General features: G+C 37.1%; 1 protein-coding gene across 9 annotated transcripts in view; it reads left to right on the top strand.

Annotated features, from left to right (window-relative positions):
* The window catches only part of BIRC6 (baculoviral IAP repeat containing 6), a 173,479-nt gene that overhangs the window by 20,092 nt on the left and 133,471 nt on the right, over positions 1-19,916 (top strand). For 8 of the 9 annotated variants that reach the window (XM_041404121.1, XM_041404125.1, XM_041404122.1 and 5 more), the window contains exons 5-12: positions 625-736; positions 2,005-2,087; positions 3,241-3,463; positions 3,568-3,728; positions 5,589-5,647; positions 6,364-7,758; positions 16,103-16,252; positions 19,510-19,735. In XM_041404121.1, the coding sequence (XP_041260055.1) occupies positions 625-736; positions 2,005-2,087; positions 3,241-3,463; positions 3,568-3,728; positions 5,589-5,647; positions 6,364-7,758; positions 16,103-16,252; positions 19,510-19,735 (2,409 nt within the window). Of the gene's footprint in view, positions 1-624; positions 737-2,004; positions 2,088-3,240; positions 3,464-3,567; positions 3,729-5,588; positions 5,648-6,363; positions 7,759-16,102; positions 16,253-19,509; positions 19,736-19,916 lie in introns of those variants that run through there. The other variant, XM_041404129.1, reaches the window with a different exon arrangement.

Below are 19,916 nucleotides of genomic sequence, written 5' to 3'. Positions count from 1 at the left end.
ATGAAGGTGGAAAAGATAGGAACTTCTTTGCTCTCTTAACTGTTGAGTTGCAGAGGGGTTCATATTTTGGGACGTAGTAGTTTAAAATTTACAAGTATTACAGTATATAGTGAGTGATGACTGGGGGGGGGAAGGTTGTACCAAATATTTAGTTAAGCCTAAAATATCACTTTAGAGTATTTTTAAATATGCATATTCATATCTGTTTAACTAAGAACACCAAATTTTTACAGTAGTTGTCATGTTTAAAAAAATCCAACTCCCTTGCAGTTCTGTTGGGCTAGCTTCTCTACTTGCCTTCAGTGCAGAATAGCTTTGGGTATCTGATGCTTTTCTTCAGGTAGATCAAATAGGCTACCTGGAAGCTTATTTTCTTAATCCTGCTTTTAAGGTCTATAGGTTTTTGTGTGGCTTTTCATTTTTTACTGAGGATGTACTTTAAGCACCCAAGTGAGGGAACTTAGTAATTTTCCTGTAATAGTTAATTATGATTTTATGTGTAAGTTATAAGTAACTAATTGTGCTATTTTTAATGGTTACAAAAGCACTGAAAGTCTTACAAATAGTTTGGGTTTTAATTTTCAGTAGCAATTTTGGATCATGTAGAGTTTTTCACATTTCTAGGTCTTTGATGTATAGTGAAGCTAACAGACGGGAGACATTCACTTCATGGCCTCATGTGGGTTATCGGTGGGCACAGCCAGATCCTATGGCTCAAGCTGGATTCTATCACCAGGTAAGAGATTTAGTTGTTCTTAGTACTTGTTTCCCAGGTGGGAGGGCAGGGGAAAAAGGTGGTGATGTTTTTTTAGTAGGGTTTTTTTTTCTTTTTTTAGTGGATTCCTTCAATTATGCATAAACCATAAAAACTTTGAACTTTGTCATTCAGCTCTTGGGTTTTTTTGTTTTTTTTCTTTTAAGTTTCAAGAGGTTTTGATGCCTAGACTTGGGTTTTTTGGGTTTTTTTGGGTTTTTTGTTTTTTTTTTACAGATCGCAGAAAATACTGTTCTGAACTTCAGCATATAACACTTTTTGAAAGATCAGATTGATCTAACAGTAATAGAGATTAAGTTGGTTGTTACATAGAATTTGTCTTTCTCCTTGTTAGATTGTTATGTAAATAATCCCTTTTATATTACAAATAAAGCAAAAAAGCAGTAAGCTTGGCACTGGAGTTCTCTAAACGTACTTTCCTAGTAGAACTTTATTGTGTCAGAGGTCCTAGATTGTTAGGCTTAGTGAGTAAATACAACCTCAATGTTTTATTCCACTACTTTTGCTTACTCCCATTTTTCATTCCTGGAAATTTTCCTGCTTTAAAAAGATATTTATAATACAGATTCAGATAATGATGGCTGGGCAGTGCCTATCATTTGACAGCAATATTGTCTGTTTCATTCTGTCAACTGTAAAGTGTGATAGATGCATGAAGTTTTTGGATGATTTCTTAAACTTGCACAGATGGAGAAATGCAAGGAATTCATATGTTGGCATTGCATCTGCATATTCCCAAGCATGTCTTGAAATGAGGTTATGAAAATGCTAAATTTTAAGAGAGTGGAAATTTTGATTGTTTTTCCTCAGTTACTTCAGCTAGTAACAAATGTTCTTTGCAGAGGAGTGGTAGAGAATACTTTATGTCCTAAGAGATTGGTAGGAATATTTTTTAACTCATGTTTATCCAAGCATGTATTCTGCTGCAGTTCTAAATTTTTTGAACCTTGTGAACTTTTGCCAAAGAAAAAAAAAAGTAATTTCTGTTCTGTATCTGTAGTTTGCATCCAATGACTTGCATGAGTGTTAGTTCTGGATCTCTTCTACAGTAATGTATATTCTTTTTTTAATGTGAAATGCTGCCACTTTATAGTATATCATTTGTGGCCTTTTATATGTTTGGTGTGATGCTTTAGTGTGTCACTAGAAGGAAAGAAGTTGATCACCTAGTTAAGTGTTTTGTCATATATAGCTATATAAATTTCAAGTGTTTCTTCCTATTTTCATAGCCTGCCTCATCAGGAGATGACAGAGCCATGTGCTTTACCTGTAGTGTGTGCTTGGTGTGCTGGGAGCCTACAGATGAACCTTGGTAAGTTTAATGATGTGTGAAGTACACCTGATTTTGTGCTGAAGAGGTTGGAAATCTTCAAAGGACAAAAATCAACATTTCTCAATGGTATTTTTGGTGAATTTAGGATAAGTCATTGACAAGAATGGGTTTCCAAAGTGATTCCATGGAACAAGTCACAAAAAGATTTGATATACTGTATCAAATTTCTGTATAATACTAAACGAAAAAAGATGTCATTGGTTTTATTTCTTAGTTCTGATTTGCTGTTTCATTTCAACTTGCTCCTTGAGAGTTGTCAGCCAATACTTCTTTGTGGGGATCTAAACTGAGTCTTCTATTTGATTGTGACTACATCTCCTTTCAGGTTCAAAGACTGCCATGGCTGTGTAGTGCATATTTGCCTTTTATGTGAAATTGCAGTATCCATTACTAGTTTCCTGAATCATCTAAAATTGTGGATGGTGACAGAAATGGGGGACCTTACACTAATTAAAGAGTTCTTTATGTAGTTTTATTCTTGATTGGTTGGTAATTTGTAATCTTTTCTTGAACACGTCAGATTCCTGACTTGCTGGAAACTTTTCCTTGTAATACTGTCTTCACAGGTTTTGTCTACTCCTTTCGCTTACGATTTTCAAGACATTTTGTAGCTGTGTAATTGCTCTTGTCATGTCTCTGCCTTAGTTGTATATCAAGATTCATTTTTTTCTATGCTTCTTGGTTAATGTGACATTCAGGGCTGTTTCCAGTTTTCATTTTTTAATTGTGGATATAGAACTAAAAACAGGACATTACTTCTAAAGTTACTCTTAACATTAGAGTTTTAGTGTACAGTAATTTAATCTGGGCTTTTTTTCCTGGGGACATGATTGGCTACTGCCTATAGAAAAAATATTTTTTTAATGGACTAATTATATTAAGAGCATTGTGTAGATTGATCCTTTTGAATATGAATGTACATTGAGTGATCAAAGTCTTTAATACAGACTGCTATTGAGAGTCAGCAGGGAAAGCTGTGTTAGTAACTTCAGAACTCTCTTGTATGGTTGACTGCAATAGAGTTCAAACAGTTCTGTTTCAGCTTCACTCTTAGGGCTTAGCTTGTATATGCTGTGTGTAGTTTTCACAGTAAAAAATGGCTGTTTTCTATGTTTGTTTTTAATCTGGATAGGTCTGAACATGAGAGACATTCCCCAAACTGCCCATTTGTCAAGGGTGAGCACACTCAGAATGTACCTCTTTCAGTCACACTGGCAACAAGTCCAGCACAATTTCCCTGCACAGATGGCACTGACAGAATAACCTGCTTTGGATCTGGAAGTTGCCCTCATTTTCTAGCTGCTGCAACAAAACGAGGAAAGATCTGCATATGGGATGTTTCCAAACTTATGAAGGTATGCAGTATGAAAAATTATTTTTCATCACTTTCTATTTACTGATCAGGCATACCTTGATTCAAAATCAAATACCTATTCTGTTTTTTGTTGTTATTTCTCAGGTCCACTTAAAATTTGAAATCAATGCATATGATCCCGCTATTGTGCAGCAACTTATGTTATCAGGAGAACAGAGCTCAGGGGTTGACTCAAGGAGACCAACACTAGCATGGTTAGAAGATTCCTCTAGCTGCTCAGACATACCAAAATTAGAAGGAGACAGGTATGCCATTCTACCAGATGAGAAATATGAAATGCTTCTGTGTAAGTGGTGACTGCCATTTAGCAAAGTCATGCTTTGTGAAACTTAAGATTGGTAATTTTCTTTTCATGGAAATAATATTTTTAGTCACTCTGTACACAATTCAACACTTGAAAAAGACTAATCTAAATTTCTATTTTTAAGCCAGTTTCCTGATGTTCCAGTTTTATGACTCCACTATCAGAGAGATTGCAGATCTCATTGCTGCCCTATGCTCATGTTTTAGAGGCAGAGTAAAAAGAGCTTTTCATTTGGATCAGCTTTTCATTTTAGTTATGGATTATACATTTCAGGGTTTGAAAGTAAAGGCTCCTCATGGACTTCTGGAACATGGTTTTTTATCTGATTGCTTCTCTGTAATTTCTGGTTATGTCATTCTGAAAATAAACTGTGTGGATGTGCTAGGAATTTGTGCTTCCTTGCATACTTTTAGTACACGTATACAGACTCTAAACAATTAGATAGTCCTGTTGCAAGGGTTTGGATAAGCTAGAGGGTGTGTCAGTGCTTAGAAAGTGTGATGTGAGAAAAAGTAGTATTTCACTCATGCTTCATGCAGCCTGTTACTGGGTACTCTTTTCTGGTCTTGCCAAAGCTCAATAGAGTGAGTAACTGGAAATTGAAATTAATAACTGTTGGAAAATTTAGAACAAAAGTTGACTCGGGGGTCTTGCTAGTTTTCTGAAAGTTTCTTCTTAAACTTCAGCATTAAGAAGAAGGTAACAATGCTGCTATATGCACAGGGAGGTAAATCTTTGGTTTTAAGCTTAGTGTGATATCTACAGTAGTGCAGAGCAAATACAAAGTTTGCTCTTCTGCTGACATGGGCAACATCAGCAGATGCCTGGACTCTTAGTGTAGCTTTAGGGCTGGGAACTCCTTAATAGTTAAAGAATTAAAGCAGTTTTTAGAGCTGGATAAAGGACAGTGCAATCATACTGCCTAGAACTAAGCATCTTCCATTTCACATAATCTAGATGGAATTTACTATCCCTTCTTCACTTAAGGGGAAGCTGGATCAGAATCGAAGTATTGAATTGTGTCTGCCATGTTGTGAAGTGGGTGTTGATCAGGTTTGACCCCACAAAGATCTATTTCTTGGGTATGAGCATGTAAGCATCCAGTTTGTTGAAGTTTGAGGAACTGACTTGGTACTGTGAGTAGTTTTACCTGAAGCTGCAAAGGGATTACTGTCCTTCCTGTGTGTAATGAGCCTGTAATAGGAAATAATTTATTTTATTGGAAAAGTCAGGTGCATTAATTATTTAAATATTCTTAGAACTACTCAGGGACCTATTTCTGTTCAAAAGGTGTCTTGAACAGAGTCTGGTTTTATGACAAAAAGATTTATGTGGCAGTATTTTTAAAACCAACAACACTGTTCATCCCTTGTTTCAGTACTAGCTACAAAATTGCTGTGTAGAATTGAAGACCAGTCTGTCAGCTCCACTTTCCAGAGATGATTTTGAGGAATTTGAAGATGTTGATATTAATTTTTAGATGTGCTGATTGTATGGTTTTATTTTTATTGGAGAGATTCCTGAGAACTGGTTTTCATTTTAATTCCATTTAGCCCTGAATTGTAGGAAATACAATAGTAGAATGAGGCAGAAAGAAATCTGGTCTACTGGTTCAATAATGGAGGAAAAAGTCTTTGTTGGTGGTGTCTGTGAGGAGCTCATCAGTGGATGAACAATTCTGGCTACAAGGAATGGCCAGCTATAGTATACATTGTGGGTTTTTGAATTTTTACTAATTTAATTTCAAATAAGCATCCAGCTAGCATGTACATGGTGTCATTCATGCATTATTTTTTTTCAGTGATGACCTACTGGAGGATTCAGACAGTGAAGAGCATTCCAGATCGGAATCTGTTACGGGTAGGTTATATCTGACCTGTTATATATGTGTAATAGTTTAGAGGTGAATGGGGAAATTCTTCTTCCAGACTTCTAAAAAAACCCTGTCAAAACTGGTTATATTATATTCACTGTATTAGAAAAAAGGAAATTAATTTACCTTGGATTTTTCAATGGATTTACCATTGAAAGGAGTACCAGTATTTAAGTTTGTGTGATGGAGAGATGGCATGCGGGAGAAAAGAAAAACTGCACATTGTTAGTTAATAAATGTCTTACTTAACAGCAAGCATTGCTTATCTTGCTGTCAGTAAAGCACACAAACCAAGATAAAAGAACTTTCTTAGAACAGGAACAAATTACAGCTGTATGAAACCCTTTAAATTCAGGGGATTGCCAAAAGAGTTCCTGTGTCTTCATTGTTTCCCTAAGGGTATGCACTTTGTTAAAGTATTTCTTCCTGAATAAAGATTTTATATGGAAGCAGAACAGTGCTGTGCATGGTGTTCTTGTGTTATTTTCTTAGAGGTTGAGTCAGAAATTTTGAGGGAGGGAGAACTACATGTTTTGTTTCTATAATCTGGTTTACATCTTTGAGTAAGGATCACCAAGTGGGGAAAAAAGAGCATGAGATGTAGAAAAAGATCCTTTTTTTCCAACAAACTGTAATATATGCAGTATGATTCCTGTTTTGTCTTTTGAGCATTTGTATGATGTTAAACGTTTTTGTTTTAAAGGGCATACATCACAAAAAGAAACTATGGAAGTCAGCCTTGATATAACGGCTCTCAGCGTTCTTCAGCAGCCTGAAAAACTTCAGTGGGAAATTGTTGCAAATGTTCTGGAGGACACAGTTAAAGATCTAGAAGAACTCGGGGCAAATCCCTGTTTGGCCAACTGCAAGAGTGAAAAGATGAAGGAAAAACATCTAGAACAACACAACATTCCCTTTCCTTGTTTATTAGCGGGAGGTCTATTAACATACAAATCACCTGCTACCTCTCCCGTTAGCAGTAACTCTCAGAGATCACTGGATGGCTTAAGCAGGACTCGAGATGAGAGTGTCTCAGAACAGGGATCAACTGACAATGAATCCTGCACTAATTCAGAACTGAATTCCCCTCTGGTAAGGAGGACTTTGCCTGTATTGCTGCTGTACAGCATTAAGGAGTCTGATGAAAAAGCAGGAAAACTCTTTTCACAGATGAACAATATTATGAGTAAAAGTATACATGATGATGGTTTCACAGTTCCACAGATCATTGAAATGGAGCTGGACAGTCAGGAACAGTTGCTGTTACAGGACCCCCCTGTGACCTACATCCAGCAGTTTGCAGATGCTGCAGCCAACCTGACATCTCCGGACTCGGACAAGTGGAGCTCTATGGTTCCCAAGCCTGGGACTTTGGTTCAGTGCCTGCGTCTGCCCAAGTTTGCAGAGGAGGAGAACCTGTGTGTAGATTCAATCACACCTTGTGCAGATGGAGTTCATCTGTTAGTAGGACTGCGGACTTGTCCTGTTGAATCTCTGAGTGCAATAAATCAAGTAGAGGCCTTGAATAATTTAAATAAATTAAACTCGGCACTATGTAATAGAAGGAAGGGGGAACTAGAATCAAGTCTTGCTGTAGTGAATGGCACGAGTATTGATGTAATCCAGCATGAGTCACCAGCAGATGTACCAACTCCTTTAATAATTCAGCCTGAACAGAGAAGTGTTAGTGGCGGATACCTAGTGCTTTATAAGATGAATTATGCCACTAGAATAGTTACTCTAGAGGAGGAACCAGTAAAAATCCAGCATATCAAAGACCCCCAAGACACAATTACCTCAATGATTTTGCTCCCACCAGATATATTGGATAATCGAGAGGACGACTGTGAGGAGCCTGTAGAGGAAATACAATTAACTTCTAAAAATGGCAGTGGGAGAGAGAGAAGATCTGAGATCTCTACTCTTGGGCACCTGGTAATAACTACTCAGGGAGGATATGTAAAAATACTAGATCTTTCAAACTTTGAAATTCTGGCCAAAGTGGAGCCACCTAAAAAAGAGGGCACTGAGGAACCAGATATGTTTGTCTCTGTGATATACTGTTCGGGCACAGACAGATTATGTGCATGCACCAAAGGTAAGACTTTTCTTCAAAACTTTTTTAAATTATTGATTTTACTGTATTTGGATTATGTTAGAGAATTTAGAATCTAAATTTCAAATTCCACTGAATTTACATACAGTTTAATGGTCTAGGAAGCATGAACTCTGGTTAATTCCTCACCTTAAATGTCAATTTTAATCTCTAGAATGGCAGTAATTCTTGCAGATGTCTTAATTCTTGAAGAGGCACAGGTTTTCTTAAGTCCAAAACAAATAAAAGTGATTCTTGTATGTAATTATTTCTGTGATAGAGAAATCCCATTTCAGAAAAATGTCTTTTGCCTGTAATTGATGATATTCAAGAGAGCAGAGAAGATAATGCTTTCATACTTTATCCCAGTGTATTTTCATTCAAGTGGCATGCTTCTCGTTCTGCTTTAGCTTTTTGCAGTTGGGATTGTACTTCCTTGAATGTTAGAGCTAGACTATCCATGCAGGATTCTTTTATTCCAAATGAACACAAGGCATTTTGGGGGAGGGGGCAGGTAGGAGAGGAGTGTAACTAATTTGTACACCACACAACTCCCTGTTTCCTTTTGCCACATTGGAGCACTGGAAACAGCTCTGGGTGTCATCCAGCTGAGTTCCTCCATGTCCCAGTGTTCTGTTTAGTTCATCTGCAGTTGGTTGCAGCTGTGGAGGAAACGCTTAGGCTCTCAGAGGGACTAGCTGATGGCGTGGTTCATACACTTCAAATAAATTCCCACCAGTATCATGTTGAGCTTCTTCTTTACTAGCAGAATTGAAATTAATACCTTTTTTCCTTTCATGATGGTGTCACACTAATTATAAAGTCCTCCTATGAGCAGTTGTTAAATCAGATTTACTTGTTATTTCCAACAGATAAAGTCAAGTTTGTTGTAAACATCTCAGTTTTCTTAAAGGCTCCATGTTTCTCACTCACCTACAAAGATTTCTAAAAGTGGGCATTTCAGATTTGCTTTTTAAATACTAATGAAAACATTGCAAGTTAGTAACTAGTATTTATGTTTGCAGATTCCCAAGGGTAACATTCATATTTACTAAATTGTTCTTTTTCGGTGACTGCTTTTGAAGGAATACCTATTACACTATTTCAATTGTATTTAATAATGCACGCTTTTTCCTAGTTCAAATGGAACTCTAACTGAAAGGTTAATGCCTTTGAAAACTGTTCTATCATATCATATCATATCCATGTGTCCTGGTTTAGGGCAAATTTAGGAGAAAACATTCAAAGAGGTTCTTCTAGAAAGCAAATTCAAGTGGCCCCTTCCCCAGCTGGTTGGGGAAAAGATTTCCTTGGAGAAAAAACCTGTTTATTTAACAGGCAAAGCATTCACCAGCAGAAAAAATGAACAATATTAAACAATAAAACTTCTTGCCAGTCTGAAGAGATGACAAATTCAGAAAGTCCCCTTGGTGGGCTGTAGATCAGCTCAGTTTGTTATCAGCCCCTCTGGCCCTGGAAAACGCCACGGTCCAGGCCAGGCCCAGTGGGCCACAGGTGTGAGTTTCAGGTGCTCTTCTGGGTTTTCAGTCCAGAGCAGGTTAAACAGTTCTAGGAAAAATAAAAAACAGTCCAGGGAACTTCTCTGCCTCAGCTAGCTAAAAACTAACTAAAAATAAAGTAGAGCTCTCTCTCGCTGTCTGTGCTGCAGGAGCAGGAATGTGGAGGAGTGAGTGCAGTTTCTGATAACAAACTCTGTGCTTCTTCTCTCCCCCTCTCCGCTCTCAGAACCAACCTTAAAGGTGCAAAACTTATTTCAAAACTTTGGCTAAACAGACAAATGGGAATACAAGCATCATAAAGTCACTCCAGGATACTATTTTTTGTCATAATATTTTGACATTATCAAACTGTAAGCTCATTGAAAAGACCTCCAAACAGAATTTTTTTCTAGAATTTTATTACTATCAATTTCTTTCTTTCATCAAATCTGTTTTGCCTTTCTTGTGTTTTAAGATTCATGATAAAAGTTGAAGAGCTTATTGTGCATGGTACTTTTTGATCCAATGCTAGTGTTTATGGTAATTATATTCTAGTAGCTTTTGGTATTATCTAAACCTCTTTGGGGTGTGGAGTTTAAGACGTACATGTCTCTTGAGCAGGAAGCATTTATTCTGTGTGTGTAGTAGTATTTTGTCTCTGCCTAGATAACTGCCATCTCTGTTACTGACTGGAGAATACTTCCATCTTCCTTGTAATGGACAAGCACATCATTCTGTTTTTGCAGAAAATCTCTCTCAGTATTATAATACCCATCTAGTAATTTATCAATAGCTTTTTTGGATTTCTTTCGTTCATGCTACCCTTAAGATGACTGAGATTTTGGGGTATTTTTTTCTTCTGTAGCCCAGCATGCTATAGGTATCAAGTCAGCCTGCAAGGGCCCTCTTTTGAATATAGTACTTTGTTTACTTAAAAAAAAAAAAATCCACTGAGTATTCTTATCTTTCATTTACATCCACTATACCTCTATATGGAACTTCCATTTTCTACTCAACAATGGGCTTTGGAGTACATTATTTTCATTGCTTAAATGTCTTTAGAGGCTTTCAATTTCCATTCCTTTTTAGCGTATGAGTCATTGTTACATTTTTCTCACTTTGGAGAAATTAAGTCCAAATCCATCATAAATACTGAGGAGTCAATGTCCTTAAGAGGTCTGAATTTCAGGATCTGCTGCTAGGTGTGTTGGAAGCCTCAGAGTCAAAACATTTATGCCAAAATTCATCACTTGGTAAAGAATGACTGAACTGAAAGGTTTCTAAATAAGGCATAAAAGGTATAAAATTCAGGAGCATTAGAAGAAAAAACTAATCAAGAACCTCAACTATTAATATAACTTTATTAATCCTCTATCTTATTGTATGCTTGAATAGCTTAGTATATGAAATAAGCTTTGCATAATTTTCTTGTCTTGAATAATAATTGTCCTTTAAACTTTTGCTTTAAATGGGTAGAATTTCCTGCTTACCTAGGTGGCTGAATATGGAGGGTTTTGCTGTTATTTTTTTGTCCTTGGGTGCTGTTTTCCTAGGCTTCTTCACAAATCACTTAGAGGTGTTTGCTCCTCTAGGTTTACTGCCACAAGTGGGAATGCCTGCAGTCTGACAGCATTAGAAAGATACACTGAAAGTAGAATAACTGTATTCACTGATGTGTTCAACATTATTCCATCTAGAAAGGAGCTTGTAGTGCAAAGACACAAATGAAAATTTTAAGTGAAAGTTTTGGAGCATACATACATTGGAAGTGTTTGGATGATGTTGCAAATCAGGCGTGAGCAGTGTATTCTTTCCTGTTTGCTTGTTTGGGACATTGGAGTAGACAAAGAGGTACTTTAATGTCAGAAAGTTCTGAATGCAGAATAGCATGTTCTTCTGTTCCTCCTGCTTGTTTATGTATTGTTTTCATTGGTAGATTATATACATTTTTTTCATAGCTGCCTTTAAGATATGACTGAAAAAGAAATCTCTGTGTGAATGGGTGCTTCAGATCTGGAGTGGTTTTATGGAAAGATGTTTTAGACCTGCATTTTGACGTCATCCATCTTTGTGAGCCACTCTTCAGAATGTTGCCTCTTGGTGTCAGCTGCAGGTACTTACCTGTTTCTGCAAGGATTACCTGAGCTTGACCTCTGGGGGAAAGTGTGCACGTATGTTCTTGGTTCTAGTTCTGTTAAGCAAACATACTGAACTTTAATCTCTTGGAATTTTGCTTTCTTCTCTTCGCCTTGGCCAAGGCAGACTGTATTTAATATCTCTCTTAGCAGTGCTGTCATATGCAGGTACACATGTTTTCTCTTGTGTCATTAGTAAAAGAGTCTAAACTCTGCTTTTATGACATTCAAAATAATAAGTAAGAAAATAAGTAATTTCTTTATCCTAAAACAAGGCAGCAGGTACTGTTTTTAAATAGAGATACTGCTCTAAGGTGGTCTTTTGATATTTAAAATTTATTATCTTGTGTTTCAGAAGATCAGATACAGTTTCTTATTACTAGATAGTGCTCACCTGAAATTTTCAATCTGTTACATTATAACATTTTAATGGTGCTACAATATAACAAGAGTTTTTAGTCCCACCCTTTTGTTGGAAAAAGTATTTTTTCAGGCTGGATTTTGGTATGTCCAGAGCGAGTTGCCTATGCTGATATTTCTTACCTGCAAGCCTGGCAGAAGTGGATGGCACTTGGATACAATTGAGAATTGATTCCCCCAGATATCGTGCATTTAATTTATAGAAGCTTTCTTGCTCTTGAGTTGTAAATAGTGTAGTAGTCACACTGTAGTTTCTTTCTGATTTAGTTTGGATATCTTATTTGTGTCTTCCTTGTCATTAGGCTTTGTCTGCCCTGTATACTGTGTAAGGTAATTTTGAAGTTCAGTTCAATTTTCTACCTTTTTTGGTAATGGAGTCTAATAGGATTTGAGAGAGGTCAAGTTTTTTTTCCACTTCAGAATTAGTATTGGAAGTGATGCTAAGATCTCATCTTCAAGTCAAGGTCAATTATACTCTTATCATTCAGAAACAGACTACTCATCACCATTCTCAAACATCTTTGAGACAGAGATTTAACAGACTGCTCATGAAATTTCTCCTGCTGCATGCTGTCCTTGATGATGATTTTTTTCGCTAGTGTTTAGCCTCTCTCATCTTTGTCACTGGAGTCGTATCTGTTGTACCATCCATTATGAATATGGCAAAGAGAATTATTCACAAAAGGAGGGAAAGATAGAGTTTATTTAGGTGCTGTCCTTCTCCAACCATTTATTTTCTTAAGCTGAGAATCTCCAGTCCTTTCAAACTTACAAAAGAAGAAAAAAACAGCCTTTGCTTTCCCCTTCCAAAAGATCTGATCAAGTCAGTCCACAACTTTCTTGATGAGATATGCAAAACCAGGCCCGGTAATCCTACAGATGAATTCCTCAATCAGCTCTGGAGTTTGTACATACCATGTGTGTGCATACATAGTGGAATGTTTGCATTGTTGAGCAGGAAATTGAATGAGGTTTATTATCTGACTCACAAGAACTTCTCTTACAGAACTGCTGTCTAGCTGTTTTTTGGGGTTTTTTTCCATCCTGTAACAGGGCTTTTAATTATTTCTTTCTGGGCATGGAAACTTTCGCTTGTCCCTATTCAATTGCATTTTATTTTTTCAAAGTCAAAGCATAATTTTATAGCTAAAATCTCCTAGAGTAGTTTAAATTAAAGTGTCTCCAGGTGAGGTTTTGGGATAGCTTTCTTGATGATATTTTTCAGGTGTTCTGAACTTGCATATTTAGAGCTAACCAATGATAAGAGGAGGAGGGTACTAGAAATTAATTAGTGCGAAGCTGCCTGTGGTATGGCTTTGTTTTCTAATTCTTTTTAATTAATTGTATATTGTTCAACTCTGTCATTGCGTTGTGATTTGCTAATGACAATGGTGTCACTCTTCCCAAACTCCTTCTAGAGTGCAGGAACATCTCACTTGGTTGGCTTTGACTGCAGTGGCTTTAGTCTCTGGCATGCTCTCTAGCTTGTTCCAGTGCTGCTTTCCTGGAACCAGGAACTGTTTTGCCAGAAGGCACCCTGTGATTTATTTGAATAAATTCATGATTCTTGTGTTCTGTTTGTATTGCCATCAGGTTCTTGAATCCATGCAAATTGCAGGTTTTAAATACAGTTCAGAATTAAATTAACAATGTTTTGATTGTGTTACCTATTTTTTGAAGGAAGTATAATGATGCTAGTTTCCAATTTGTCTCTTTTGTGATAACTGAGTAAGTAGGTGTCAGCTTTCATATCTTCTTGGTAGTACAACAGAAATATTTATTGCCTCTGTCGAAGTGATGCAAGCAGGGGAGCCTTCACATAAACTGCTACTTGAGATGTTGCTCCCTGGTTAGAATTAGAAAGCACTGGACGAGTCACTCTTTCAGCCTAGTGCTGCAAACAATAGTAGTACATCAAAATAAAAAAAAAAGGGCATTGACTTCTGCACAGATTTTTTCACTGGCAGTTGACTATTGGAACTACAGTATCATTGAAACAAATAATGAAGCATGCATCATCAGAAAATCATCTTTGGATGTTCTGTGAGAGGAAATGCCTGCTTTGTGATACAGAGGCAGAGCCAGCTACAGCATTTTGGAACAGTGTGCATAAGCAGAGGCTAATACTGTACAACTTAAGTTCATGGCAAACTTCTTTACAGAACCTTTTAAAAACAAACAAGAGGAAGTGACGTATCTCAAGTTTAGCACAGACATTTTCTTGGAAAAGTGTTGGAATCTTTCAGGAATGGAGGGATTATGACTATTCTTTTGTTTGGAAAAAATGGTAAGGACATTTTTGGTGCTGAGCAGTAAACAAAGTGATATACGAACTAAGGTTTGACTTAGTACCAAATGAAGCTGTCATCATCTGTGTTTGCTAATGTGTCTCAAATTCTCTTTGAAGTTTGAGGAAAATTGCTTATTTATGAGCTGTTTAATTTCAAGGAAACTCAAAAGTGTTATTTGCTACAAGAATTTTTCCCCCTCCACTCTTGAGGCCTGCTTGGGATGTACTTACTGTTCTGCACCAAGGATGTGTGGTTTGAGACTGAGAGGGGAGGTACAGGCTTCTTACTGGATCTCAGTTAGAAGAGACCCACCAAGAAATGGCTTAATGGAATAGCTGTTTTGAGAAGATAGAATGAAAAGATAAATAAATATAGTGAGAAAATCTCCCATCCCTTCAGATCCCAGGAATACTACCTTTGTACATTACCTAGACCTGGATTTTCCTGCAGCACAATGTACTCATCCTGTCCATAGAGTTGTTCTGACCATTTTGGTCATTTGAATGATTTGTTTTTCTATCTTCATAAAAGACTGAGTTATAAAGCCATTTGTTGTCAGGCCTTTCTTAGTGAGATCTCAAAAAAACCCAAAACTTTGTGAGTTCCCTCTGTGCATCACACTGTCCCTGTGCCTCTCTTTCATTCTGTTTCACTCCCCTCACCCCTCACAGTACAGGACATATACCTGCTTTTATCTTGGGGTTTTATTACATTTTTATTCTCAGGCTTTTTTGTCTCAAATGACTTGGATATTTTGTACAATGATGTTAGTCATAATGTTAGTCAGATGCTGAAGATCAGTCAGATAATTTTTCAGAAAAATCACATTAAGGCCTATGCTTGGATTTGCCTTTTGAATCCTATTTCTTGAATTCAACAACTTCTAACTTCTGGAACTGAAAACAGCTCTTCTCACCCCCCTCCCCCAGCATGTGAAGTTAAACATTCTTTCTCAGTGACTTAGAGCACAAGTTGAAGGAGGAGCGAGGAGCAGCTGAGGGAGCTGGGGTTGATTAGTGTGGAAAAAAGGAGGCTTAGGGATAACCTTATGGTTTTGGACAGCTACCTGAGAGAAGGTTGTAGTGAGGTGTGGGTTGGCCTCTTCTCCAACAAAACAAGTAACAGGATGAGAGGAAATGGCCTCCAGCTGCTCAAGGGGAGGTTTGATATTAGGAAAAATGTTTTCACAGAAAGAGTTGCCAAACATGGGAACAGGCTGCTCAGAGCAGTGGTGGAGTCTCTCTCCCTGGAGGTATTTAAAAGATGTGCAGATGTGGCTTTTAGAGACATGGCTTAGTGGTGGACTTGGCAGTTAATGGTTGGACCTGAACATCTTAGCACTCTTTGGTTCTGTGACTTCTCTGTAAATGATAGAATTATCTATGTGTATCCATAGTAGTGAATAATGAATCCTTGAATGATTTCAAACTTCCATCAATATATTTTGTCCAGTGAAAATTTTTGACTTGGCTCTTTTGTCTGTTGACTTGATCAGTGTTTTAATTCTAGATTTGATGAAATAATGGGGAGAGCTCCTTAGTTAGGAGAATTCAGAGAAATTAGTTTAATTTTCAGATATTGAATTTTAAAAGGAAGTTTAGGCACTCTGTACAGATGAGGTGGTATAGGCCTTCACTTGACATGGTAGAATATTTTCTGTTACAAGCATAATTTGGATTATGGGAAGTGTCATAATGGTTAGGATTTTTGGTTTCTATTGAGGTTTCCTTTGTTAATTGTCTTTTAAAACTCATCCCCCAATATAGTTTAACCTTTGATGCCATTTGCAACTGCAGTATTTCTGTAGCTCTGTTTTGCATTTGCCCTGAAAAAAATGAGTAGTAATAAAGAAAAATAAGTCCTGTACAATTTCACTGATTTCAGGACCTGCATAAATACTGTCATAATTGCATAGTAGTTTAAGTGCAAGCCTGTCTTCTGAGTTGAATTTAGTTGTATGCCTGTCCAAATTTTCTTCTTTTGTTGTCTGTGATGATTTTAGGTGGAGAACTTCATTTCCTTCAGATTGGAGGGACCTGCGATGACATCGATGAAGCTGATATACTTGTAGATGGATCCCTTACCAAAAGTGTAGACCAGTCATCAGAAGGCACCAAGCCCTTATCCAACCCTTCTAGTCCAGGCATTACAGGTAAATTGCACATGTGTACATGGACCAGAATACTTCTGTAATTTTTCAAAGCTGCATCTGAACATGACTTGCAGTTATTTAATAGCATGCTGCTTGATAATTTTTTTGCTGCCTGAAGTTACAGAGTTCTGTAGTTTCTGTATGTCTGGCACTGGGCGTGTACAAGCATAACACTTCCGCAGTTCCTGATTTAAAAAAAAACAAAACAAAACACTTCGACTTTTTCCAGTCTCTGTGTGTGATTTTAAGTGTGGCAGACTGTATTTGTGTGACCCCAATTTTATTCCTCAAGAGTCAGTCAAAAGAAGGAAGAGATGTTTTTTGTTGTAAGTTTATTTGTAAGCAGCATTACAGCAGTTGCTTTGGGGTCTGACTTTCTCCTCTGTCTCCTCTTTTTCACCAAAGAAGCCATTCCTGAAGTTTGAAGGTCACTAGAAAATAAAGTGTTGTACATATGTGAGGGAGGAAAAAGTCTATGGCTTTCTTCTGCACCCTTCTTTTGCTAATGGCAAATAAGTAAAAAAGAATATAGGTGTCAAGGATGTTCTTCAATGGATGCATTCCCTGTATAGTAGCTTATCAGCAGAGATAAGTGACTTCCAATCAAATGGTAACTCTCACTATCTCACTATCACTATCCTGATGAGTCAAATAGCGGATCATTACTGTTTAAATTCTGCCAGTACTGTAAAGGGATTTTTTCCCCTTTTTTTTATCTTGTTCCCATCCAGCCTTCAGTATAGCCTTGACTATGACTTATTGGAATAAGAAATTGATTTATTTATGTATAGACTTCAAAGTAGCTGTATCTTTAGGTTGTCCACAAGCTGTAGGTCCTCCTATAAGTAGTCATATAATTTAAACATTGTAGTATTGCTTGATCTTTTCTGTAACAGTTTCCAAAGAGTTATTAGGTACATGGGAGTCATTCAGATAAACTGAGTACTGTTTTGCTGTGGTGTCAAACTGAGTCACTAAAAGCTCTGAGAGAAGCTTAATAATCACAAGAAACCAATGCTGAAATAGGGGTCTGGGTGGGAGTTGTTGAAACAAATGACTGCAGAACTCTTGAGGATACTAAAGTCAATAATACAGGACTCTCAGCATAGATGAGAATGATTGTTAGGGCTGTGTAAACCTCTTCAGTACTCACATTGTCAGTACTTGTGTGGATCATGATCAGCCTTTGATTTACATTATCAGCGTTGCTTCTCTTTTGGTCTTACATACTAAAAATCAGAAAAAGTGTTTTCTTCCACTTCTGTCTTAGCATATTTTTGAGACAGAGACACAGCTCAAGAGAAAGGCTGCTGTTTGTGGAAATGAAATCTTACAGCAAGCAGAAGCTTTTACTCATACATTGTTCCTTTATATTGTAGGTTTTGTGCATTTATTTTTCTCCATTGTTTGCATTCTAGAATGTGTTTCTTGCATTTTATTTTCTAGCCTGAATTTGCAACATGGATGCATATTAAATTTTATTGTTTTAAGAGAATATAAGTTAATCTTATAGTAATCATAGATTACTGTTTCCTTTTAAGGAATGGAGGGTTTTTTGTGGTGAAGTAATCTAAAATAATGCCTTTTTTCAAAGTGAGTTAAAAAAGAATATTAGTCTTCCTGCCCAGTTTAAAGCCTGTTTTCAAGTTTGGTGTTAGAACTTTGTCTTGTTATAACACTTTGTTAGAATATAATAAAAGTCTTGTAATTTTTAAAAGAAGCCAAGTACACTTGACAGCAGTGGAAAGTTAAGTCCTTAATTTTACAGTTTTAGGCATTGATTACATGCATGTGGTTGCTATGAATATTCTGAATTTGGATTTGTTTCTGTTGGAGGAGGAAGGAGAACGAAGCAGAAAAATCCAGTCTGCTCAAAGATAGGCTTGTTGTACAGTTTGAGCAATGATCTCACTTCTCATTGCAGTGTCATCCAGCTAATGAGGTTCACATTTGGCAGTTAAAAAAGTACTGGTCTTGGCTGTATTATTGAAATTCAATTTCTAAAGCATTTCTAATTTCTTTGGTGTTTTCCTGCCTCTGAAATTGAAAAGTAGAAATTATTATAGTTGCAATGAGAGTGAATTTATTACCTGTCCAAGCCTCTCACCTCCAAGTCAACCTGGATTGTTTTTCAAGATACTCTCTTGGTTCGGGCTTTACGGCGAGGGTGGTGTTTGTGTTGGTGCATTATTATCTCCTCACCCCGAGTGGTGACAGTAGCAGTCAGGTAGCAAACTTTCTCCTTTTGAAAACCATTATTTCTTTACAAGTAGAAGCTTTTCCTTCAAAACACATTTTTAAGAGAGAATGCTCAAAATAGTAGAAAATATACATTGTGCATGTCTTATTTTCCCTCAAGTTTGGTTGGTGGGAGTTCTTTGGTTGGCTGGTTGGTTGGTTGGGTTTTGTTTGGGTTTTTTTCTGTTTTTGGTTTGGTTGGGGGTTTTTGGGTTGGTTAGGGTTTTTGTGTGTCTGAGGAAATCTGATTATCAATTTTCAGTTTCTATTGCAGTTCCTTTAGGTGTTTGACTTCCTGGGATATTTTTGTTTTCAATACTTCAATTAATATCCTTGTTTCCTTGATACAAGGCATGAATATAAAGACAAAAAGACAAAATAATTGTCCAGGCCCAGTGTCTTTTAAGTGCTTAACATAAATCATGTTTGTTTTTCCCTTATCCCTCTTCTAAGGTAAATTGGGAGTACCTATTTAAGCTACAATATTCTAGTAATCCACCATAAAACAAGTCAATATTGATAATCAGAGGCCAAAGTAATGTTTTAAACAGTGATAAAAATGCATAGTAATTCTGTTTGTCTGTTTTCATGAAATAATTTTTTTATCTGAGTCAGTAGGGATATTAAAAAAGTGTTTAATCAGCTTTACATCTTCAAAGTATAGCTGGCTAATTACTTATTCCTGATGCCTCTGGCTGAATTCCAGACAGCCTGCTCAGAGCTCTCAGTATTTAGAAAATTTATTCTAAGTGAACTGCCTTCAAAGGATGCAAGCTTCAAGGCTGGGATGTTTGGTTGCTTGTGTTGGGATTTTTTGTAGTTGTTTTGTGTTGTTTGTTTAGGGTGGTACTTTGGGGGGTTGGGGAGTTTATTATTATTCTTTTTTAACTAAGAAACCTTCATATGACTTGTAGTTAATTTTGCCTATAGCAGTTCTTATGTATTTCAAAGTATTTTTTATAGGATGTTCTGGAAAAAATATCTATGTAGTAATGGATGTATGTGCTGTAATTATTCAGGAGTTGATCTTTTGGTGGACCAGCCATTCTCCCTTGAGACACTGACATCCCTGGTGGAACTGACCCGTTTTGAGACCTTGACACCTCGGTTTTCAGCCACTGTCCCTCCCTGCTGGGTGGAAGTCCAGCAGGAGCAGCAGCAAAGGCGGCACCCTCAGCACCTGCACCAGCAGCACCACGGGGATGCAGCTCAGCACACTCGGACTTGGAAGCTGCAGACGGACAGGTACAGAGGGGAACAGTGCACGAGGAATTGTGTGCATTGCTTAACCAGCTGGTGTAGCTGTACAACCACAAATTTCTTGCAATTTAATTGTTTTTAACTAGTGAACAAGTTTAAGAATGTGTTTGCAAAGATGATAATCCCCATTTGGCAGTTTGCATTACCGGTGTTGGTGAGATTGCCA

This window comes from Onychostruthus taczanowskii, unplaced genomic scaffold (genome assembly GCF_017590055.1).
Source record: "Onychostruthus taczanowskii isolate IOZ18803 unplaced genomic scaffold, ASM1759005v1 scaffold21, whole genome shotgun sequence".
Taxonomy (NCBI): domain Eukaryota; kingdom Metazoa; phylum Chordata; class Aves; order Passeriformes; family Passeridae; genus Onychostruthus; species Onychostruthus taczanowskii.
The sequence above is the reverse complement of the archived record's forward strand: the minus strand, read 5'-3'. Positions and strand labels throughout refer to the sequence as shown.